At 38.4% G+C, this 23,426-nt stretch overlaps 3 protein-coding genes and 1 long non-coding RNA gene across 5 annotated transcripts; 2 read left to right on the top strand and 2 right to left on the bottom strand.

The window, feature by feature from the left end:
• Positions 1-1,856: 1,856 nt before the first annotated feature.
• ltb4r2b (leukotriene B4 receptor 2b) lies at positions 1,857-8,186 on the top strand. 2 transcript variants are annotated; one of them, XM_041993182.1, is made up of 6 exons: positions 1,926-1,963; positions 3,293-3,396; positions 4,406-5,014; positions 5,272-5,472; positions 5,549-5,592; positions 7,148-8,186. In XM_041993182.1, exons 2-6 carry the CDS (start codon positions 3,328-3,330, stop codon positions 7,419-7,421), a joined length of 1,197 nt encoding a protein of 398 aa, XP_041849116.1. In that variant the 5' UTR covers positions 1,926-1,963; positions 3,293-3,327; the 3' UTR covers positions 7,422-8,186. The 2 variants fall into 2 exon arrangements, with proteins under 2 accessions (XP_041849117.1, XP_041849116.1); XM_041993183.1 differs by lacking the exon at positions 3,293-3,396 and having other exon boundaries at positions 1,857-1,963.
• Positions 8,187-8,557: 371 nt separating this feature from the next.
• On the bottom strand, positions 8,558-9,900 carry LOC121644941. The gene is made up of 3 exons (XR_006011330.1): positions 9,775-9,900; positions 9,115-9,149; positions 8,558-8,917 (listed from the first exon to the last, which is right to left on the bottom strand). It is a non-coding gene; the product is annotated as an uncharacterized LOC121644941 (long non-coding RNA).
• An 810-nt stretch (positions 9,901-10,710) lies between these two features.
• On the top strand, positions 10,711-16,097 carry sdr39u1 (short chain dehydrogenase/reductase family 39U, member 1). Its single transcript, XM_041993195.1, has 6 exons — positions 10,711-10,859; positions 11,980-12,086; positions 12,306-12,388; positions 13,789-13,910; positions 14,033-14,185; positions 15,048-16,097. Exons 1-6 carry the CDS (start codon positions 10,844-10,846, stop codon positions 15,473-15,475), a joined length of 909 nt encoding a protein of 302 aa, XP_041849129.1. The 5' UTR covers positions 10,711-10,843; the 3' UTR covers positions 15,476-16,097.
• Positions 16,098-17,321: 1,224 nt separating this feature from the next.
• On the bottom strand, positions 17,322-23,242 carry mettl17 (methyltransferase like 17). Its single transcript, XM_041993175.1, has 14 exons — positions 23,070-23,242; positions 21,636-21,777; positions 21,387-21,536; positions 21,203-21,290; positions 20,876-20,957; positions 20,708-20,781; positions 20,527-20,621; positions 20,377-20,447; positions 19,313-19,420; positions 19,085-19,153; positions 18,945-18,995; positions 18,768-18,860; positions 17,718-17,908; positions 17,322-17,598 (listed from the first exon to the last, which is right to left on the bottom strand). Exons 1-14 carry the CDS (start codon positions 23,136-23,138, stop codon positions 17,502-17,504), a joined length of 1,380 nt encoding a protein of 459 aa, XP_041849109.1. The 5' UTR covers positions 23,139-23,242; the 3' UTR covers positions 17,322-17,501.
• Positions 23,243-23,426: the final 184 nt, after the last annotated feature.

The raw sequence follows: 23,426 nt of genomic DNA, 5'->3' as shown, positions 1-23,426 counted from the left end.
CAGGGACAAGAACATGTCCGCAGGTCCCCAGGCACACAGTCTCCCACGCACTGACCCTCTAGACCACCGACCCAGAGAAACGGCCAGGGCCGATGGACCCCCCAAGGACCCCCAGCTAGCTCTACCCCGGACCCCCAAGGAGTGACTAGACCTTAGCACCCTTTCCCACTACGTGATGTGACTAATCAGCAGGGAGACTGAGCGTTAACTGATTGGTGTTTAATGGATGCTGATGCAGTCTCTAGACTGATGTGATTCAACAGGAGATTTCTGTACTGGTTAATATTTAAATTGTTTTTAGACTTCCAGTTCACTAAAATAGTTTTCTTTGCGATACATTAGGCCATGAGGACCATGTGTGCTTTGTTAGTGTTTATATTGATGTCACTTAGGTCACCCAGTAAATAAAGTTTAGGACATGCAGGAATGTTACATCCAACGTATGTTGATAAATCCTCACAAACCTTGTTCCAGATATTTTGGACAGGTGCACATAGCCATAAAGCGTGTAGGTAATCATCTGCTGTGTTACCTGTGCACTGTGTGCAGATATATGTGTGATTAAGACCCATCTTGAACATCCTTTGTGCTGTGTAATGCGTTCTATGGGGAAAACATTTTAACCTAACAAATATATGCAGCTTCTTTCCAATAATGTTTAATAATCTGTCAGTATTCTTCTGTTTCTATAGGACACATGTTTTGGTCATTTCCATCTTTGGTCTTCAGTCTTTCAATCACTCTCAGCGATACCAGGCAAAATGCTTCAGCCAGATTCTTTCATAGCTATCTTCGGTGTAGTTAAGGAAGAGCTTAAGTTCTCCTGCCTAAAAAAAATGCAGTCACATATACATTGCTGCATTCTCACTGGATCCGGGCTATTATTGGCAATTATGGCTCAGTTAGGGCACTGGCAAGTGTTGTGTGGACCAGAAGTGGTCCAAATATGAGCATCCGACCTGGACAGGAATTACAGCCGGTTTCTTGTCGGCCCCAATCTGATAGTCATGTGTCTGAGTTTTGGCTCCACACTGACATGGAGTCAAAGCCATAAGTCAAGGCCAAATATCGGCCAAACCAAACTGCAGGAGTGTGCCATATTTGGGCTATCTGGGTTGTTATGTCCGTAGTGGTCAGACGAACTGGTTTGAGTCTGTATGTTTTGGAATTTGTGTGAATGTTTTTTTTATTTGTTTGTTTTGTTTTTTTGTCTTGTTTTTGGGATACCACCTGGTTGGGGGTAGGGGGTTTTGTAAAAAAAAAAAAAAACAAAGTCTAATAATTGATGCCAATGTCTTTTAATATGAAAAATATTATAAAGTTGTTCAAAAAAAAAAAAAAAAAAAAAAAAGGGTAAACTGTTCCTGAGGGGACTCCGGTACTCAGTGCTTTAGTTTTCTTCAGTTTCATCTCCATGCTTACTTGGAAATGAGCATTCCTGTCAGAGTGAGACTTGTTTGAAACAGCAAGGGTAGGGTTTTTGTGTGCATTATTCATTCATGTTCGTGCCTGTGAGCCAAGCATCCATGACAGAAGAAGCTTGTGCAAGCATTGTGAATCACCTCCATTCCCCTTCATTACACAACAGTTGAGTCAAAGTAAAAGGGGCCTGAGGACACACAAAAATGCATTTGGCACAATGACACTTTGACGTGTTACCATAAAGAATGCATGTTTGTTTATTAGAATAATTGACATTTATACTTTGTGCATAAATACTTAAAAATAAATCCAGATGGTGATCATACATGGAGATAAATAAACATAACTTGATAGAAGCAGGAAGAGTGAGAGTTTTAGAAGAGACACTCCTCTCTGCATCCCTTTCCCAGATCACTGCATGTCACTACCTGCAAGGCAGGATGTGATCCAGCTCATTATGAGCTGAGCTAACGGAGAACTGGACAGCAGTCGGATATCTCAATCGGGCGTAGATCACTGAGAAGCTTCACATTCTTGTGGGGTGAGTTACTAACTTTCTTGTCAGTCTCTTGTCTTCTGTCTTGTTATCGATTGTAACCTTAAAATATTTTTTTTGCTTTCCTAGACTCTGTTATTTACACAGAACAGCTTAATTACAAACCTCTGACTCAACATGTTAATACTTTGAGACTACAAAGCTTTCACTATCTCAGTTTCTTAGGCTTCCCCACCCCTCTAATTTCTATTAGAATATATTTTTAAAGGATTTTCTCTTAATATATAGAATCCACAAGTAGAAACAGCTTGATGATGCAGAGCTGTGGCAGCTTTCCTGTCACAGCGTAATCATTTTGGAAAAACAGTACTCCCACCTGACAGTCCTTATTTGTAATGATCAGACATGGCTTTATGTTGCATTTCTCATTGTTGATGTAATCTTACTGCATTTTGTTTATCCATTCTCTTGCATAAAATCATCAGGGGAAAATAAACAGCTGGTTTTCATGGGGACAAGCGCGAGGAAATGAGAACTTAATCAGGAAATGACGACTTGTTGTCTTATTCTCAGATGACGCTAAGTTTCTGCTCAAATTACTCTCTATATGTTAACATTTTATGTTGTGGTTAGCAAATACACAGAAGGGCCGGTCAATAAGTTTCATTGTTGTGTAAAATTAACTCAAAGGGCAACCTTTTCTGACCTTTGTGTCACTAACTTCCATGTGAATTGACTGAGGAAAAAATCCACCAAGGAACACAATTGTGGACATACACTACCAGTCAAAAGTTGGGACACACATTTCCATTCAATCTAATGGGAAAGTGTGTCCAAACCTTTGACTGGTGAAGAATAAAAAAAACCCACAAAAAACAAACACACACAAAAAAAACAGAAGAATCAAAGATTGCTAATGTTAAGCATGTTTTAACATGCTGTCTCTGAGTTTGCTACATGTTCTAAATTAAATATTTTTGAGATTGCGTCAAGTTGGCAGACATGCCCCAGCTCGGTAAACCACCTGCAAAACTAGTAACAGGCATTTTCATCTCTTTTTTTATGTGGCAGGGCAAAGCTTGTGGGTTTCTTATGTATCCGTTTAATAACCTTTTAAATCTATCAAGATAGGAATGGTTGACAATAACACCAAACAAACAAAAAAAGAAGAGCAAGCATATGTGCTGCATATAGTACTATAGTGCCGTGGTTTCCAACCTATTTTCCTTGACCAGTTACCCCAACTAATGCTGGGTTTTATGTTTTGAATAGTGAGATTCTCACCATAAATTATATATTCTGGCTAAGTTCTGTCCTTTGATAGAGCCAAAGTTAAATTAACAACATATACCCTTACTTTTTTTCTTAAAATAGGGACAATGTGTGGACATTGATCACAGCAGCCCTGAATGTTCCCCCTGCCCCAGGTACCCTCTGCGCTCTTTAGGGAAAACCCCTTGGGAGGTCCTGGACCCCAGGTTGGGAACCACTGCTATAGAGTCCTGCTGTTTGTTTTTTCTCATGCTTAGTGCTTAGTTGTAATTCTAACTTGTACCTGTTAAATCAGCTTTCAATGTTCCTGATATTGGCTTGAAGGGGGATTTCTACTATAAACACATAATAAAATAATATGTATGTTTATGTGCTGGATTTTATGGGGACATTATATAAAGAACATCTTAAATCTAATCAAAAAGAAAATAAATTAACAGGTGTGACAGTGACACCACTCTTACAGTTTTGGTGTGTACTGAAATATCCAATGAACCTTAGGAGTGAGACATTTTCATAAGTGTTGCTACTGTTGCTCGAGAAATAGTCTCAGATTTTTAAAGGTCGAGTCAGTCCCTTCCATAAATTAATGAAGTGTTGCTGTCTCCACTGTAAACAGCTTTGTTATGGATGTTGTCCACCAACTTTTATGTTAGTATTCATGCTAGGCTAAGCTAGTGTCTGTAAGCTAGGCTTAACTTATAGCAGCTGTGCTTTTCTCATGCTGGAAAAGAATAAAGCTAAAGTTTATTTTCTACAAAGCTGAACCTCACATTCAAAAATGTTCTAAAATTGCATTATGTGAGAGCAATGCAAAGCCCTTTTAAACTAGGATTCAGTGATGCACATGTATGAGTCAGGCTTGTAAACTTTAGCAAAAAGAGAAAAATAGACAAATGTCTGGCATACAAAGAATTATTTTAAAGGAATTGTGCTGGCAAATATCTACCTTCCCCAGTTACCAGTGATTATAGAGAATTTGAAAATATATCATGTCTAACATGCAGGGGTGGAAGCACCATATTGTTTTGACTGCTCTGCTTCAGTTTACATCTTACATTCCTTATTAGATTTTCTTTTGTTTATCTAAAACTGCACAAATCTTGGAAAATATAAACCTGTCTCCATGAAAAGAGCATTTATTTGTAAACTGTATTGCATTCATTTTAGATAATAAATTGGCCACTAAATGGATAAATGTGTGGTCTGTTTCAGGTTCGGCCTTTGTCTTTTGTCTGCAAGATCAATACCTTTACCATGGATGACGCAAATGATTCCATCCTGATTACCCCAACAGATGAGTCAATTGAGGATGTTGTCAGTAATGACTTCTCGACAGCTTTGGGCGCACTTATCCTCAGTTTGGTCTTTCTTCTGGGTGTCCCTGGTAACCTCTTCATCGTCTGGAGCATCCTGGCATGCACACGGCAACGCTCAGTCACCACCCTCCTAATCCTTAACCTGGCATGTGCTGATGGATTCCTAATGGCCCTCACCATCTTCTTTATCATTTACCTGGCCAAGCAGACGTGGATCTTTGGTGGACCCTTGTGTAAAGGACTGTTTTACTTGTGCAATGCCAATATGTACGCCTCCATCTTTCTGATCACATTGATGAGTGTGCACAGGATGGTAGCTGTGATATTTCCACAAAAACTGTACCTCATAACCAAAAAGGTTGTGAGGAGGGTGCTCATAGGCATGTGGGTCTTGGTGATGGTGATTGCTATCCCCTCACTGGTGTTTCGAGATGTGAAACAGGAGATTGGTGAGGGACAATCAATACGATTAGTGTGTGCACCCAATCACACACTGCCTCGAAATGTAAGTACACATGGACGGGTTATCTTATCTTCTAATATGTAGCTGATTATTTTCACAACTGGCTTAATGAATCATTTGGTCTCTAAAGGAGGTAATCATGACAACTAAGGTCTTTAACAAGAATTAAATTAACATTTTTGTCTCATATTTGTCTGATAATAATAATTATTAATAATATTATAATATTAATACAAATCCTCTAAAACCAATCAAAAAATGTTTTAATGTCTTGTCTTTTTTGTTTTACCTGTGTGCAGGTGAGGTTTCAGTATGCCTTTGAGACAGTGTCAGGATTTATTCTTCCTTATGCGGTCATTATAACATGTTATGTCCACATCCTGAGACGGTTGAGGCAGACCAAGTTCCGCCGAAAGGTTCGCAGTGAGAAACTCATCCTGGCCATTGTGGTGATGTTTGGCTTGTTTTGGCTGCCGTACCACGTTATCAACATGATACAGGTGAGTCAGTGGAGTTTAAGTTATATCAATTAACTGGCTTCTGAATAAATACTGAGTATATTTTGGTCTATTCAAGGTGGCAGCTGAGTGGTATGCAAATGGTTCACCCACAAAAACTAGGTGAGTAACATAAGATTTTCTACTGTATTTAAAAAAAAATCTGTGTTATTGTGTTGATTATTAATGGCAATAAAATGGGGCTGTTTTCTATACAAAACAAAAACAATTTTTAGATTAAACCTTGTTTTTTTAACACGAAAAGGTTTCAGGTTACATCTTGTACTGAGACAAAAATCAAATGTCCATGACTGGACTGATAATTACACTGTCTATAGAAAAGCTAAAACTCTGAGTCTGTATGGCATATAAAAGAATTAGGGCTGATAAATAGTTGCATTTTTTAATCAGATTAATCACAGTTTACAAATGAATTAATCATGATTTATCACCATTTGTGACTATGCTTGAAATATGCTCGTTTTTACTGTATTGTATCAAACCAAAGAGCAAATCAATGCTGCAACATAAATATTTAAGGTTAACTGCCCTTCCCTCAGGTCAGTGGTTCCCAAACTTTTTCTGCAGGGGCCCCTTTCTCATCAACAATAATAATGTAATAATGTCAAGCCCCTGCCCCCCTGATCCCACCACCACATGCAACCATTGACCATTACTTGACAATTACCTGGTTAAGCCTAGGACGAGATATGCCTCATTATTCTGTGTTGTTTTTTTATTTGCTATTTGAAATCTCTGTTCATCATTGTTTGCCCATTGGTACTTTCACAAATTTGTCCATGTTTTGCTAGCAGTACAAAAACTAAGTTTTATTTTGCCTTTCTGTGCCCCCCCATGTCAGGGGCCCACCCCTCAGTTTGGGAACCACTGCCTTAAGTAAACATCAGATGTCCAAGGGTCAGTAAATGTAGCATGTAATGTGATGTTGATAATGATAATCTGATCAAACATTTTTCTTTTTATCATTGAAGTAAACATCTTTGTGCAGCAGTGATAAAAGTCCTACAACGCAGGATCAACCAAAGTGAACTGTTGATAAATAATATATCATTAATATACTAAAAAGCCATGGACCACCTGCCCCACCCCATGCTGACACTGTGCTTGGTTTTATGCTTTCAAAAGTGAGATTCTCACTATAAATACTATATTCTTGCCAAGTCTTGCCCTTCCATACAGCCAAAGTTAAATTTACAATTTGCAATTTTTAGCTGTTCCCTGCTCACGGCTGGTATCCAAAGATCATGCCTTTGTGCACCATTATCTATTAGATGTCCTACTTTTGGTAACACTTTAAAAAAAGACATCTGAAGACTTATTTGTTGTCATTTTAGATTTTAGATTGCAGATTTTAGAAGTTTACCTGCTGAAACACACCTGACACAAATCAATGGCTACTTAGTAGAGTTGTGCAGAGCTCAACATCAAGTTCAGGAACAACTCTGAGTCTGAATCAGGCGTGTTGCAGCAGGGAAGCTTTTAAAACCTACAGGACACCGGCTCTCAAGGACCAGTATTGAGGATCCCCGATAAGGTTTATCAATTCATTTTAGGAGAGATAGTAAGCTCCAAAAAAATCCAGGTTGAGGTCAATAAAAGTTTTTCGCCAGTCCAGGTTTAAAAAGTTGTAGTCATAAACTCTTCTGTTTACCTGCAGATTGGACCATATCCATAAGTCCAGCCGTGCAGTGACCTCAGCTTTGGCTTTCATCAGCAGCTGTGCCAATCCTGTCCTCTACACCTTCGCTGGAAAGTCCTACATCAAAAAGAACGGCTTAGCCTTCATGGCTAAGCTCTTTGAAGGCACTTCACAGGACCAGTTTGGAAACAAAAAGAGTCGAATGGGCAAAGATGCAGCATGCAATGATACTGCTGGCACTTATGCAGAAAATGGAAATACTCACATTTCAACGCAAACAGACACCAATTAAGTCTTAAAAAAAATGTTGAAAGTTACACTTGGGATATGTTTCACCAGTTTTTCATCCCACAATGTGATGAAACCAGAAACACCAGGATGTCAGTGAAACAAACACAAGCTGTTTAAGGATTTGCACCTTTAATTTTTCTAACTTTTGTTATAATCTAATTCTGAAAAAAGTCTTTCAAGAATGAAAAATCTTAAATGTTACACTGCTTTCTTAATCTAGAATATTCTTGAACTACTTTATTAAGCATATTCAGAAAAAAGTTGGAAACCAGTTACCATTATCCAGAATATGACCCTTGTCATATTTTCTCTGAAACTTGTACTTCTGTAATATTTAGTAGTCTTAATAGCCAGTGAAACAAAGGTTTTGATGAGAACATTTATTAATTTTAATGTATTTTTCATTTATATATAAATATATTGCAAGTAGACAACCTGTGTTTTTACCACATTATCTAGTGCACATAAATGAAAAACTGTCTTACCCATTCCAATACTTTATGTACTGTATAAAGATTTGAACCCCATGAAATGTTTTCTACATTAAGCCCTGTGAAAATCCTCCACAAAAGCTCACTTTTTTCCCCAGGCTGAAAAGCTGATTTGATCATTGCAATTACAAAGTCATTCATGGGACAGCTCCATTTCTTAAAGCACTGGACAGTCTTGTACTTTTCCAATTCATGTAATTTTGTCTGTTTTGTTGTGTTGTTTGTAAATACCAATACCTTGTTGCTTAGCGTAGAAATAAAAGGTTGTTTTAAGAGCAAGTTGAACATATCCAGTTTACAGTATGAAACCACTTCTAATGTCAAATGCAGAACTACTGAAAACCCCTTACATGGAGTACAAATACAAGGCTACAATACTGTGAGGCTGCGGTGCTAACCACCACACCACCGTGCAGCCCTTTTGTAATTCACACCAATGCATCATGCCATCGTTGTGGAACATACCGATGACAGCACCATTGGTTAGCACAAACACCTTCTTTACTAAAGGAGAGGAATAGCCGCTGCTTCTGTTAACTCTTCCAGATTTGAAAGGTTGAACGAGGCTTTATATGGCACCATTTACAAGGATTGAGTGCAAGTTACCCGGAATACTATAGTTGTCCCAGGAAGAAAAAGATTAAGCGACGTTAACTTTTTATTTATAATTTGTTGTACATGCATTTAGACTTCATATTCATTTTACACAACATACATTGGCATTCACCATTACTGGTCTAAAACAACATTTTATACCATTCACTGCCACATTTACAGAAGTCAGTCAGAAGTGTGGAAAATCCTTTACAAATAACAGCAGATGAATCCAAACAAATGTGTAAAGTGGGAAGAGGAAACTTATGATGCAATCAGTCCATTCTGAACACAAATCACATTTATACATACAAGTTTCAAATTACCCATACAATGAAAGTCATGGAAAGAACACTGAATTTAATTCCTTGTTTGAAGTTACCAGCAGTATGAGCTCCATCATTCATCCCACCTGTAAATTGAGTAGAGAAAAAAGTATATATTGAGATTTCAGTGAGTTTAAACAATGCACAATTTTATTGTTGCACCCACCTCTGCTATATAAAAAAAATCACCTACAGATGAGAAATAAAGGCTTTTTTCACCCACAGACCAAGTAGATGTGACCTGAAAAATTCCCTTCATGTATAAGCAAACCAAAATTCTTACCTTATTAAAAAACATCCACTGCAAAATCTTCAGTCCTGAAAGAGATATGAACATATTAGTTTCACAACCACAACACGGATCATTCTGACTGGTGTCCAGGCAGTCAAACCCATCAGTGCAGTGAAAGAATAATCATGAGGTTCAGGTGAAACACGGACTCACATGCAACTCATCATTAAGGTTTGACCAAATAAGTTTAAAAAAAAAAAAAAAAAAGTAGAATCTTCCAGATTTTTCTACATATTTTCAAATAATAAAAAAGGCAATGCATGTTCAGCAGATCCAAGGCGACTGCTGCGACATATCAATACAACACGTGCAAGGCTGATAGCCTTGGATCAGAAGCTTCATCTGCAGAGCGTAAATTAATCGTGACCTCAAAGTGCTTCAAAATATAAGAAAAACGCCCAAAACAAGCCGTGAAAGGATTCCCTGGTGACCTAAATGTGAACACTGTAGTTAAAAGCGCTACAATTTCTGGGTTTCAGCAATTAAATGTCGAATATCTTTCATCAAATGATACCATGAGGTCTGTTTGGCGCTCGTGCAGCAAGGAGCTAACAATGATACTCAGATAATAACCGCAATAAGCATCTACATGCACCAATACAAACAAATTGCGGCGAGAAGAGTAAAACCTGGTAATAAACAAACACTTACTGTAATTAAAGGTTAAAATATGCTGGTTTTCGGCTGATCGCCAACCACAGGCGCGACTCCCACTACCGCAACAAGGAAGAGAGGACGTTAAATGAGGCTGCGCCTCATTTTATCTCTTTATCAAAACCACGTGTTTGCTGTCCCACACAAACAGCTTCCGGGTTTGGTGCAATTTTAAAAATGGTCAAAACTTAAAAGATTGTTTCTTGAATAAATCATAAACCTAAGTTGTCAACGATAACGAATATTGTTTATGTATTATTATCATCATCATTATTTATCATGTTAATGATTTATCATGGCTAATGAACTAACTTGACATCATGCACTGAAATAATGCATTTTAGTTGCATGAAATCCATGCTGAACTTAAAAAAAATCTTACATATTGTGATTTTATTAATTTAACAGTATATGGAGCTATGTCAAGCCTTACCCACTTTCATCGTTAATAAAAGACTATATTAAATGTTTTATTTAAAAAACAACAGAACAAACCAAAGTATAATACGGCATTAAGATGAAAATACCAGAATAGGTATAAAAATATAACATATTTAACCACACAAACCAGTCTGTCATAGTTAAACACAGCATGTGGTATCAAAAGCATAAAATATAAAACACTAACAAATAAATTTTGAAAAATATATGAAAATGGTTGCGTACTATTTATTCTGAAGCAAACGACTCCCCATGCTACCTGTTTTAGCGTGACTTAAGTGTTATATTAAAAGTTGTTCATATATAACAAGAAACAATCCGGTATAAACCGTGTGCCCTCAATTAGTTCTAGTTTTTTGCCATTACCTAAGCATTCGCTCCGAAGAAAACATCCCTGAAACCTGCAGTCGACAGATGTTTCTATCGGCCTACAATCAAATCTAAGTAAAACTACAAAAATGACGTCTAGATTCGTTCCGTCTGCAGTACAGAAGCCTGTTCGCCCAAAAATACTTCTACAACTCGCTAACGTTACTGAGAGTGCTACAATCAGTCACAGAAAGTGTGAAAAACCCCAGCTACGTTCAGAGAGTTAAATTCGGCCCAGGGTGGAAATTTGCTGGTTATGAGAGTCTTAATAGGTATGTGTGCTGGTTTATAGAGTTAATTTTTTTTTTCAGAGTAGCTCGGAAAGGTCAGTGTTACACAACGCTACCAGCTAGTTGTTAGCTGCAGGTACAAATTGAGTAGCATACATGTTTGTTTAACCTGATACGTGGTTATGATGGTCATCCAAAAATAGTATGCATTGTAATGGGTTGCACATTGAAATATATTACAGTGTTTTTATTATTTATTATTTATTTATTAGTTTGTTTGTTTTTTAAGTTAAGTTCGGGCATGTAAAGCAATGTCCCGTTTTGTAAGCTTGTAATAGTACGCATGCGTACTGTTCTGATTGTACCCCTGCTTGGAGTTTTAATCAGTCTTTTAGTACCAGTCAAAATATATTGGCATGTTTGTTTTATTTTGTTGGGTATAGAGAGGTCGAATTAAATATAATATACAGCTGCGTAATGCAATACATTTAAACAGCTCAAACGCGCTTTTAGAGACTAAAACTAAACATTATGAAGCAATTAAAAGTAACAGAACAAAGCTTCAGGGTTGCTGTAAGAGGTTTCAAGCAGCACCTCTGCTACAAATACCTTACTGCAATTATTTCTGCATATACTTACTGTAGTGAAATTAGTCAGAGTAAGAAATTTTTATTTATTTAACACCTATCAAGATAAAAATCACTAAGTGTTTCACAAAGAAATACAAGAAACAAAAATTAATAAAACACAACAACAAAAGCTAAGCTAAAGTAAGTTTAAAGAGATGGGGTTTTTGCTGCATTTTAAAAGAGATCACCAGTTCCATAGATCAGAGCTCAGAGGAAGAACGTCCCAGAGGAGAAACTGCTGCAAATGCTCTGTCACCTTTAGTTTTTAACAGCCTTAAAAAGTCATATGACTTCCGGCACCTGCTGGGGACATATGGCTGCAGAAGTTCTCTGATATAAGTTGATGCTTGACCACGTAAAGGTCTATAAGTTTAAAATTAACTCTGTAGTGTACGGGGAGCCAGTCCAGCTGAATTAACAATGGGGTGACATGAAAATAGTTTGTATAATTATATAATTATAGTTCTGTATAATTTGAAAATGATCCAATGAAACAATGAATTGCAGAAATGCTCTTATTTTCTTCCTTCTAGGAGGGGGCTCTGGCTTTGTGGGCCGTGAACTGACGCGCCTGCTCAGAGACAAGGGCCATGAGGTCACAGTAATATCTCGCCAACCAGGTCCTGGAAAGTTAACATGGGTATGATCTCAGGTTAATACAGAGTTATAAGAGCCAAACTCAAGGTCAACAAAAGGCCCCCAATTCATAATGGCTTATATTTGTAACTAAACTGTGTTAAAAAAATAGTGAGATTTAAATCTATAATTTTTTTTCTTCCTCTTTTTACAAATTGACAGTCACTATGCTTTTCAACAGATCCATTTAAGTTTGTATTTTTTCTCATCTGTGGTTCTGCAGGATGAATTAGAGTCTCGCGGCCTCCCACCATGTGATGGAGCTGTCAACTTGGCTGGAGAGAATGTCATGAACCCCCTTCGATGGTGAGTAACAAATAAACACTACACTGAAACAAACTAATGTTCGGCTGTTAATATACTGAAGCTTGAGAGAAAACAACCTTTTCTATTAAATAAAGTATGCAGTGATGTTCTTTGATTTTCATTTGATAAAAAAATTTGATCTAGTCCTGATAATTTATGGTATAATCAACCTAATCTCAATAAGAGTCACATTTTCACTGTCTTCACACCAATAACCTAACCTACCCACACCTCCTGCATAAGAATAAAACTATTATAGTGATTGTAATTTGTGCTACTTTACAAAGTAATCCACACAAAGCCTTGAGTTTTATCTAATCCAGTATATTTGAAATGAGATGGAAAAAGTCAAAATTTAAATCTCGATTGTTCAGAAAAGACCTCACTTATGTGGTTAAAAAGGGATCTAAACTTAAAGGCAGGCTGTTACGGCCCCTGCTTGTTGCAGGCAGCTGTGGCTGTTTATGTGCTGATTAGTGACCGCAGAGCACTGCCCGGAGTGGCTAAGGCCAGCGACTCTGCCCCCGCCCTCGTTTTGACTGGCATCCCTCTGGACCAGTCAGGCTGCAGCCCAAAGGAAAGCTGAGGCTGAAAAGGCTGGAGCCGAGGCAGGTCTGGAGGGGGAGAAGCCAGAAAGGCTCAGGCCGCTCTCCCCCTCATGTTGTGCACCGGGTGTGTGCGGGTGTCGCGATATCCTTTTGTGTCACTGGGTGTTTTAGGAGTTTAGTTCTGTGTGGTAGTTTGTTTCTGTGTAGTTGTGTTAGAGCTGGGCTAGGTTAGCGTTTTATTGTGTTGTGACAGCGGTCACTTTAGTTATGGGCCTGTTGCTTTTGTTTGTTTTTAGTTTCACCACCGAGTTGCGGTTGTGTGTTCCGTTTGTACTCGGTGTGTGTTTGGTATAGGGTTTTGTTTGTTTCTTTCTGCAGGTCCGCTAACCCCAGCTCATCTTTTGTTTTACAGGTTGTCAGTCACTGTCACGGGAATTGTAAATAAATGGGCTTTTATTTTAACTTACCACCTGTCCTCACCGTGTTTTTTGTTACGCCCTTCCATACCCCTGAGTCTGGTCGTAACACAGGCTCCAAAATATGATGGAAAACCTGAAACCAGAAATGTCACAGCTTCAGTAAACCACATGATTCACCTTGTGTTTGGAATAAAATTATTAACAATCAGCGCTGGGGGCAGCCATTTGGCAGTCTTAAGTATTGCTACCTTGTTTTTATTTGTTTTATGTGCTGACCCATCCAGTATATCCCACATTAAATACCACAAAGGGGCACAAGTTAAAAGAAATATAAATATTTCTGGACAAAGTTGTTTTTTTATCAAGTCATCTGAACTTTTGTCTTTTGTGATTTTATTGCTTAAACTTCAGGATATTTTTCTGTTTGGTTAAGGTGGAATGAAAGCTATAAAAAGGATCTGTTCTCCAGTCGCATCGACACTACAAAAGCTCTGTCTCAAGCTATCACTGCGTCCCCCAGCCCACCTCATTCCTGGGTGTTGGTATCAGGTGTAGGTCAGTTTCTGGCTGATAACTTTCATTTTTAACCTGCTGCTTCATGCTTGGCAGGCCAACTGACTCCTCAGCTAATAAGTGACATTCACCATCACATTTTTGCTTTGCTCATTGACCTACAGCTTGCTACAAACCCAGTCAGACAGCTGAGTATACAGAAGACAGCGAGTGGACGCCGTTTGACCTCCTCTCAAAACTTGTGAAAGAGTGGGAGGCTGCAGCGCTTCTTCCAGAGCATGTTGCAAAAACCATCAAACAAGTCATCATCCGGCCTGGTATGTGCAAAAAGCATGATTCAGAGGGGAAAATCGCTGCTGTCAGCTGCTAAGAAAGCGCTCATCAGGATGATTTATCTGAAAATTGCATCACTCCACCTTCAATACATTTGAAATAGTCTTCTACAAATTCTCAGTTTGTGTCTTACAAATGTAAAAATTAATACTCTCTTAAGACTTCTGGAAACTAATGTTTGGTGTAACAACACCACTAAACTTAAAATCCATTATCAAAAACATTTTGGTTCAATTCTGAAGATGCGCTGGCCAGCTTGGTTGAATCACCATCATCAGCCAGTCCCTTCACATTACGGCTGGTGAGTCTGTGATGATGCCTTCAAGTTGCTGCTACCGCGCTTCCTTGAATAAAACAAATTTTTTCCACAAGTAATTTATTCCTTCAGCCATCAGGCTACTGATATCTGACAGTAGTCCTTTAATTAATTTATATTTCAGCCTAGACTGTAACCCTTACATCTTTTTCTTTTTAATTGATTATTATTTAATTTAAGATGGATTTTATGTGTTTGTTTTTCTTATTTTTATTCATTCATGGTCTTATGATCTTTTTGTCTGTTGAAATGCTGGTGCTGATGTAGACCGCTGCTGATTTGTTGATATGTGGATATGGGTGAGCTGCAAATGAATTGCCCTTTGGGATCAATAAAGTTATCTGAATCTGTATACATACATTTCCTGCATATAAAATATTAATATTCACCCATCTAATATAAACTTAGAAGTGCGCATATTTATTGTGTTTATTTATTTGTGTCTTGTTCTGACTCTTGGGTAAGGTCTTTGATTATTTCTGATGTTATGCCTCATGTTTTCCTCCTCTCTTCCTCCTTCTGTCCACCAGGGGCAGTATTGGGTCATGATGGTGGCGCCATGAAACAAATGCTGCTTCCCTTCTGGCTCGGTCTCGGTGGCACCCTGGGCTCCGGGAGACAGCCTTTCCCTTGGATCCACGTCTCAGACCTGGCAGGAATTATCGCCCACTCTCTGGAGCCCTCTGCTGATACTCCCTCCCCCTCGCCACAGGTGTACAATGGAGTTGCACCAGCACTCAACACCAACTATGAGTTCACTAAAGAATTGGGACGGGTCCTGAGGCGGCCCACCATCTTCCCTGTGCCTGGCTTTGTCATGAACACCCTGATGGGCTCTGAGAGGGCCGTGATCCTCACTCAGGGCCAAAAAGTCATACCAAAGAGGACTTTAGAGTCTGGGTTTCAGTACAGGTACCCAGACCTGACCTCAGCGCTGAAGCAGATTGTTGGGAGTTAAAAGACAACAAAGGACTTCATCTCATTTTCTGTTATTATTTACTGTATAACAATACTTTAAACAAATATACACCATCTCGTATGAAATGTTGTAAATCTCCTCAGACCTGAGGATTGATGTAACTGTTGGTGGTGGTGAGTGTTGGTGATGACGTTAAACCAGTTAAGAAATTATGTTTTAAAAGCTGCTATTTAAAATAAAAGTTGTGTGGTGCTCTGCATCCTTTTGATTAATATACATCTGACAAAAAATTAGTTTCCTACATTAGTTTCTACGATGTCTTTGTCTGTTTGAACATCGATGAGGATAAGTGGTACACGAGGAATCTGAACCCAGTTTATCTGGTCTTGTCCTAAAGTACATTTCCCTGGTTGAGTCAAGATTGTTGGTAGATTGAAAAGTATTGTTGTGAGGTGATTCCATGAATTGGATGCAGTAAAAAAATGCATCAGCACACCAAAAAGCGCCAATAAATTATTTTATTTAACTGTTTTAAAGTTAAATAATGCTAAATAAAACCTTAAATGAGATAATGAAGAATCAATACGGAGCTGTTCGTCTATAATTAGTGTTTGTTATTAACATTGCAGTGTTGCACTGATCTTACTGTGTGATTATAATAAAGATCAGATCTTAAGAGTTTTCTAATAAATCTTTCCAGAATTTATTAGGTGATGTGATGGTGTGCACTTACATTAAGTTTACAAAGGAGCTTAACTGTTGATAATCTTACCTTGTTTTTCCTTTGTTTTATAAACTAATATCCGTTTTCTCCTTTTATACAGCTTTTACTACCTGTAACATACTTTTGAACAAGAGAAAATCTGAATAGGGTGGAGCTTTCTGATATATCTGAGAAATTTGAGGATTCTTTATGCATCAGGAATAGGGAAAATGAATAAGCTCTACTGTCGTACAGCCTCAGTGAGCACATTGGGCAAAAGGAAAAACACATATATCTTTGGCTGTTTGTGGTTCAAATGGCCCTGGGGAAGAAATGTTTTGCAAGTCTGGAGATCAGCTGTAAAATAAGGCTTTTAGTCCACTTATTACAGTTAGAAACAATTCTGTTATTTCCTCAATCATTTAATCAACATGCAGAAGTGGAAAACAAGTCCTAGTATTACAGGTATTACAGAACCAAAATAGCCTTTTTTTCATTATGTGGGTGGGGTTGTCCCATGACATTGTCAGACTCGAGGTAAAAGAGGAGAGCCAGAGAAGGTTGAACTGGAAAAGTACAGGAGTTTGGCGAGGTTCTTATGAAGGAGACGCTCTCATGACCACAGCCTATAGTCATATTTATGACATCTATATCGTCTGAGCTCACTTGGAACGGCTGGATAGCTCAGTTGGCAGAGCCTCCATCACCCATGCAGGAGACCAGAGTTCAATTCCCCCAGGGGATGAATAATAACACCTTCCTTAGGCAAGACCCTTAACGCTACTCTCTAACCACTGTAAGTCACTTTGGATAAAAGTGTCTGGTAAATTACTGTAACGTAATAGAATCCTGATCGAGTAGGCACTAAAAACAGTACCTGGTACCAGAGGCTAAGACCTAATGGAAAACCCTCAAATCTGAGGTTCTGTGGGGAAACTAGCTGTATATCACCAAATACAGTATGTAATGCCAGGTAAAAAGTAGAAAAAACATACAAGATCAATGAATGTGTAAAAAGTGACCTAGTTTTATACTAACTGTGGACTTATTTAGTTAATTTTTGCAGCTCACAGGGAAACAGGATAAAAACTTTGAAAAGTGCTGAATCACATCTTCTTTGCTCCCTTCACTCACTGTGGTGTAAATGTTTCCACATGATCACTCAACAGTCAATCGACTCCCTCCACTAAAATCTGGTTTATTGAACAAAAATATATGTTCAGTACAATTACCACAATCATCTGTATTTTAATCCAGAAGAGAAAATGTTTTGCTGTGATCAGCAGCTGATGTGTTGTTGGATGAAAGTCTTGTCTTGTGGTTCTTCATCATCTCAAAAGTCCAAATATTGTATTTCCACCTTTACTCTGACTCAGTTTGAACATCTTCCTCCTCGACTTTCTGAATGATCGGCAGCTGATCTCCCCATTCACTGTTCCGAGCGCAGCGGTACACATCTCTGAAAAAAGATAAACAAAGTCATCATTTGACACAAAGAGACAAGAAAGTGGGAAGAGAGATGGAGAAATCATGAAACTTAGGATCAGTGCTTGGTCTGCATAATGCAGGATTTTTTACCTGCTGTGTTTTCGTGCCGTCACCACCAGGTGTTGCAGCTGTCCATCGGGGCAGCACACCCTGCAGTGGACGTGTCGACTTCTGCGCAGCACCGGTGCGATCAACCTGGCCCAGTCGACACCTTCTGCTACCGCTGGTTCAGATCGACTCAAAATCAGGTAGCTGAACTTCTCTTTCTGAGTATTATTGTGCTGAAAGAAAGGTAGATGTGGAACTTATCCCGGCTTTATCAGAAACATTTTCATGTGGTGTGTTACAGAGGTACGTTTAAGATGCTGATTCTTCAGCTAAATAAGATACAGTTTTAAAGTTGTAAGTTTAACAAGTCTATTTATATAATAACCTTGTATGTGGCTTTATTAATGCATTATTCACAACGACGCATCTGATTCCAGCCTTGCTGAAGCACCTCCTGATCATCACTGATCCTCCTCTATATTTAACAGTGAGTGTGAGACCATGTGGCTTGTAGGCCTCTCCAGGTCTCCATCTAACCATAAAACCTCTATGACTAGGACAACGAGGAGAAGATGATCTTACTCCAGTCTTCTACTTTCCCGTTCCTGTGGTCTTTTTCAAACCTCAGCCTGAGATCTTTGCTTCTCACAGATTAAGGGGTATTTTGCATGACTCCAGTCCTGCCTGTAGGAGCCTGTTTCCAGCTGTTCTTGCAGTCAAATATTAGTTAGCCAAATATCAGAAGATTGTAGTTCTGCAGCTCATAGCTAAACAAATACACATTTTTTTTTAAAGCTGTTGTGCTTAAACAACCTGCCTCATGAGGCTAATGCAAAAATGTTTCAACAGCTTTGCTTTCATGACATAACAGGAGGTGATGCTTCTGGATATTTAAAAAAAGCCTGATTTGTTCAGTCTCAAAGCACCTATAAGGTCCATGCTTTGAGTACCCAAGACAAATGAAAGGTAAAAACTGTATAGGAGCCCTGACCTCCAGATAAAAGTATTAATTCTGATAAAAAAATTATTTCTGCAGTCAATATGAACCTTTTATATCTCATTTATGTTTAATTTGAATGATTTGTGTCTTACGCCCGACGGATGCAGAGGATGGTACATCTGCTGGAAGTTGCAGGGTGTGATGGGCTGCTGGGCCAGTTTAGGACAAATCATTTCATGAGGACACTGAAAAAAAAAACCCAAACAATAATGAGGAGCTGATGTAACATAAAAAAAACTCACTAACATCTTAAGAGTTGTTCAACATACTGGAGCGAAAACTGATGCTGGTCTGGGATCGTGGAGAGTCTTCTCTTGTTTCTGGAGAAAGAGCCATTTTTATTTTAAACATCAACAAGTCACATTTAAGCTGCTATCTTGTACTTATCTTATACACTACACTGGAGTACCTTAAGTAAAGCATCTCTGGCCTCCATAAGCATCTGGTGTCCCTCTTTGGTGCCACTTTCCACCAAAACCTAAAGAACCAAATATAAAAAACATTAACGGAGAGTAAAAGAAATGACCAGAATGTTTCTAATATGCGTGCTTCTGTATTTGATCACACTGTAGTCAGAGGACCAGCAGAAAAACATACAGAAGAGAGAACAGACAGTTTCATCAGTGTTTAAACTGACCAGGTAGGAGCTCGTCTTTCTCCACAGAGTGAACGCTGCCTCTTCTCGATCTTTCGTGTCGGGAAGCTCCGACAAGGTGAAAGCTGCAACCACCAAGTCAAACTGGACCTGCGGGAAGAAAGTGGATGGTAAGGGCTTTACACATCCTTTACACCAACTTCAAAATTACCATCATTCACTATTCACTTCCATTTTATTAATTTGCTCTATTTTTTAACATGTAGTCCTTTAATAGTCTCAGATATCAACGTTCTTATTTACTATTTTATTCCTAAAACTTTTTAAAATATAGAAATTATATTTTTGCATATTCTTTCACTAACACCTCTATTTTTAAAAAAAATTATATAGTGGAAACAAAAAAAAAACAAAGACAAAAAAATCCCTGCATTGTCAGGAGTCTGGAAAAAAAGAATGAAGAAAAATAAACAAAACAAGAAAAAAACAAAAAAACAAACAAAATTTCTTAAAATTCAATAATCCGAGCCCTCAATCATGGCCCTCTTTGCAACCCAAAATGCCATCTTCTGTCTGTAAGGAAGGCTCCTCCTTCCTTAAAAGCCTGTTTCTCTGAAGTGTTGGGAAGCCTGCTTAGAGTCCCACCCAGAGCTTTTGGGTACAGTCTAAGGGTTAAAAACCGGTTGAGGCAGACAATCGCCCTCTCTAAGCCGGGTTCTGCTAGAGGCTTTCCTTGCTGTTAAAAAGGAAATTTTACCATTTCACTGTTTGCCGCCCTGAGCAAGCTCAGGATGGAGGACTGAATCAAAAACAAGTTTCAATAGAATCTGTTGGTCTTCCTTAGCTTGGCTATTACTATTGATGAATTGGCTTGTATGAACAGTGTTATTATAAGCTGGACTAAGGTAAACTTGCTTTATATAACTCTTCAAAACATAAAAGGTAGAGAAATAAAATGTAGAAAAATATTTCTTAAAGGCTACAAAATCTGTGTAGCACTTGTTCAACAGAATATTGGTCCAAAGCAGAGTCAAAGCCTACGATGAGCCCTAGCTTAAAATGAAAGAAAAGAAAAATCATCTTCTTACAAAAAAAGGGTTTCTTACCTTTGGAGAGACAGGAAGAAACTGTCTGAAATAAACTTGTTTGATGTGAGGCTCAGCGTGTTCATCATCACCTGCGAAACAGGATACACACCAGTTCTCAATCCTGTATTTTGAATCAAAAGAAAAACTAAAATGACAGTGTGCATCTACCTTTGAGAAGACGCTCTGCTAAAATGTTCATTGGGCCAGAGCTGTCCACGCACACCATCTCCTTTAAAGAGTCACCCCAGATTGAGTGGGATGCCCTGTGGGTCAGAAAAGAAACATTTAATAGATGCAGAAGTTCAAACTCGGTTTATTATAGACACAGTATTTAAATTAGGACACCAACCAGGCAACTGTTCCCAGGCCTGAACCAAAATCCAAGAGGGTCTTAGGAGCAAAAGAGGGATCCCTCTTTTTTATCTGTATTGGGGGAAAAATGGAAAAAAAGAGAGAGAAAAATATTATAAATATAATAAAATAATAGCTCTAGATTTCATCCACAGCTCTTCACTACCTCATTTAGAGCTCTTCTCACTGCTGCGTAGCCTCCGGCAAGCCGAGCCGCCATGTACACCACACCCAGTTCTTCATCATATCTGAAATACGGACAGACACCTGATACGTCTCAAACTGAATCTGAGATGTGGCTGCAGGACTGAATTCAGACTTTACTGTGTGATATGTCAACGTGATATTTTCATACTTTGAAATGAACCAACTAAGATTTTAGATTATTAAGTCTATTAAGTTGATTGAAGGTTTAAAGTGTCACATATGTGTTAGCAATGCTACATATCAGGATAAAAAGAATAAAATGTACAATAAATAAATCATGTGTTACTTCAATGGAGTCCAGCGGTATGTTGTTCTTCTGAGCTCTGATAAAACTCTCTTCCTGATGCGGTCCTCCAGCAACTGCTCATCAATATCTGCAAAATGAAGCACATTTATTTTCTCATGCTGCTGCACCTTAAACTTCTCTCACAGCATATACACAGTTATCATTTGATGCAACTGTTGCTCACCTCCACTCTTTTGCATAGCTTTCTCCCAGAGTTCTTTCTCCAGGCCCACTGCTTTCTGCCTCAGCGTCAAATCCTCCACCGCTCGCTTCCGGCTCCACAGGAAGTTTGTAAGTTTGCGAGTGCGCTCTGAAAGCTGTGTCACCTGAGCTCCTACAGGTAGAAAAAGACAGATGAGTGACACAGAAGTTTGTCTAATTTGTGGCTCAGTCAATCTACAACTACTTCATACCACATGATAACTGAGCTCACTGTGAATAATCGACTGTGCAGCCATCTGGAGTTCCTCAGGAAGTCGCATGGTCTTCAGGTTAGTCAAACCTGGATGCTTCCTGTGTAGTTCCCCTTTTAAGAAGTCTACCTGGGGCTGTGGGTGTGCAGCAGCACTCATTCCCTGTGAAAAATAGTTCAAATAAATAACATTTTAAAACATCTTTAAGTTAAATGTGAACATGATTAAAGTGTTAGTGTTTCATATATTTTCTGATGAACCAACGGTCTGAACTAAAGAATTCATGTTGATTAATCTATTATTATTATTACAGTCATTTATCAGACGCTTTTATCCACAGCGACTTACAGTGATTAGGCACTAGCATTAAGGGTCTTGCCTAAGGACCCAACTGGAAGGTGTTAATGTTCATCCCTTGGGGGAAATTGAACTCTGTCTCCAGCTTGGGAGACGGATGCTCTGCCAACTGAGATACAACTAATCTGCAAGAAACGCACTTTACAGTGATTGTTGTGACTGGCTAACAAATTCACATTTTGCTTTTCAGTGTTTTCATCATTTTTAGATTATGTCCTGTTTAGTCACGCTTGTGAATGACATGAATTCTGGATGTATTAACCTCTTGACAAAAAAGGTACTCAGTTTTACAGTGATGATGTCAAAAAGGAGTTGTGAATCTGCTCAGAGTTCACCTCTGTGTCTTTTCTGTGTTTGCAGTAAGATAGGAGATACACACACACATATATATATATATGTGTGTGTATGTTTTAATGCAGAAGCTGCATTAAAATTGTATTTCTCAAATAACTGTTTGTGAATTACTGCTTGTAGTGTTGTTGCACAGCTGCAACATATAAAGCCTTAAGAAAAGGAGAAAGGGTAGAAATTTGGCAAGTTTAAGGGAATATAATATATCAACGTAAACAAAACAGGCTAATTAAAAATTCCATAGATATCTTTAAAAATGCTTAAATGCTAGTTTAAAGACAATTTTAAAATTACTATTCAATTAATTTATACAAATAAAACGGCATGCAACACAGAATTAAAATCAGATCCACAGCAGTGATGAAGAGGCTACAGGTTTGGGAAACCAAGAGAATGTGTAACGTGGGGGAAAGAAAACAATAACTGTGGCATAATTTCAGAAAATATAAAGCAAATAAGTGACGGCAAAGAGCTCGCTGTGTTCAAGAATGATAGAGGAAAACTAAAAACGATGATGTGGTTAACTTCTCTTCCATATTTTCAACAGAGAACTTTAAAAACAGGTTCTAAAAGGTGACAATTGAGAAAGTGACATAAACATTGATTTTAAAAAAAACTCTGTGGAAAAATATCAGTAAAACAGACCAAATGGATGTTTTACGTTTAAAGACACATTCCTGTTTTCATGTCATCTGACCTCCGCAGGGAAGATGTTGCGTTCAATGACACCAACAAACTCTACCTACCCTGAACCATATCTTCACGATAGCCACCCTCTGACAGAGAACGCAAGCTCCATAACTTCGTGAAGCCATGTCGCCTGTATCTCAGCGGAGTTAAAATGACCTAAAATACGTTTTCATTCACATCTTGATAAAGCACGCTAAAAGATTTCGGTCCTTCAGCAAAATAATTCCGATCATCACCAAAAGCGGAACGTTTAAACCTCAAAGCTCTGTTCCGTCATCAAGAAAAAGAGGAGCGCTCTCTCTACCTTTGCTTGCGGTTGCTGTCCAGCGTCTGGATTATTTCTAGATTTTTTCTTAGGGGTTATGGAACAAAGGTTATACCTCGGCAGATAGTATAAAATTCAGTTCTAAGCG

The sequence above is a fragment of the Melanotaenia boesemani genome, chromosome 8 (genome assembly GCF_017639745.1).
Source record: "Melanotaenia boesemani isolate fMelBoe1 chromosome 8, fMelBoe1.pri, whole genome shotgun sequence".
Lineage (NCBI taxonomy): Eukaryota > Metazoa > Chordata > Actinopteri > Atheriniformes > Melanotaeniidae > Melanotaenia > Melanotaenia boesemani.
This window is presented reverse-complemented; position numbering and strand designations above follow the sequence as displayed.

What these genes read in the sequence shown, in the direction of transcription:
- mettl17 (XM_041993175.1), bottom strand. Translation starts at nt 23,138, where the DNA reads ATGGCTTCACGAAGTTATGGAGCTTGCGTTCTCTGTCAGAGGGTGGCT. An exon ending in TACCGCTGGACTCCATTGAA is followed by an intron (nt 20,958 to 21,202) that starts GTAACACATGAT and finishes TCCGTATTTCAG; the next exon opens with ATATGATGAAGAACTGGGTG. An exon ending in TGAGAAGAGCTCTAAATGAG is followed by an intron (nt 20,782 to 20,875) that starts GTAGTGAAGAGC and finishes CCCCCAATACAG; the next exon opens with ATAAAAAAGAGGGATCCCTC.
- ltb4r2b (XM_041993182.1), top strand. Translation starts at nt 3,328, where the DNA reads ATGTTCCCCCTGCCCCAGGTACCCTCTGCGCTCTTTAGGGAAAACCCC. An exon ending in TGGGAGGTCCTGGACCCCAG is followed by an intron (nt 3,397 to 4,405) that starts GTTGGGAACCAC and finishes GGTCTGTTTCAG; the next exon opens with GTTCGGCCTTTGTCTTTTGT. An exon ending in GGTTCACCCACAAAAACTAG is followed by an intron (nt 5,593 to 7,147) that starts GTGAGTAACATA and finishes GTTTACCTGCAG; the next exon opens with ATTGGACCATATCCATAAGT.
- sdr39u1 (XM_041993195.1), top strand. An exon ending in GTCCTGGAAAGTTAACATGG is followed by an intron (nt 12,087 to 12,305) that starts GTATGATCTCAG and finishes GTGGTTCTGCAG; the next exon opens with GATGAATTAGAGTCTCGCGG. An exon ending in GTCATGAACCCCCTTCGATG is followed by an intron (nt 12,389 to 13,788) that starts GTGAGTAACAAA and finishes TGTTTGGTTAAG; the next exon opens with GTGGAATGAAAGCTATAAAA.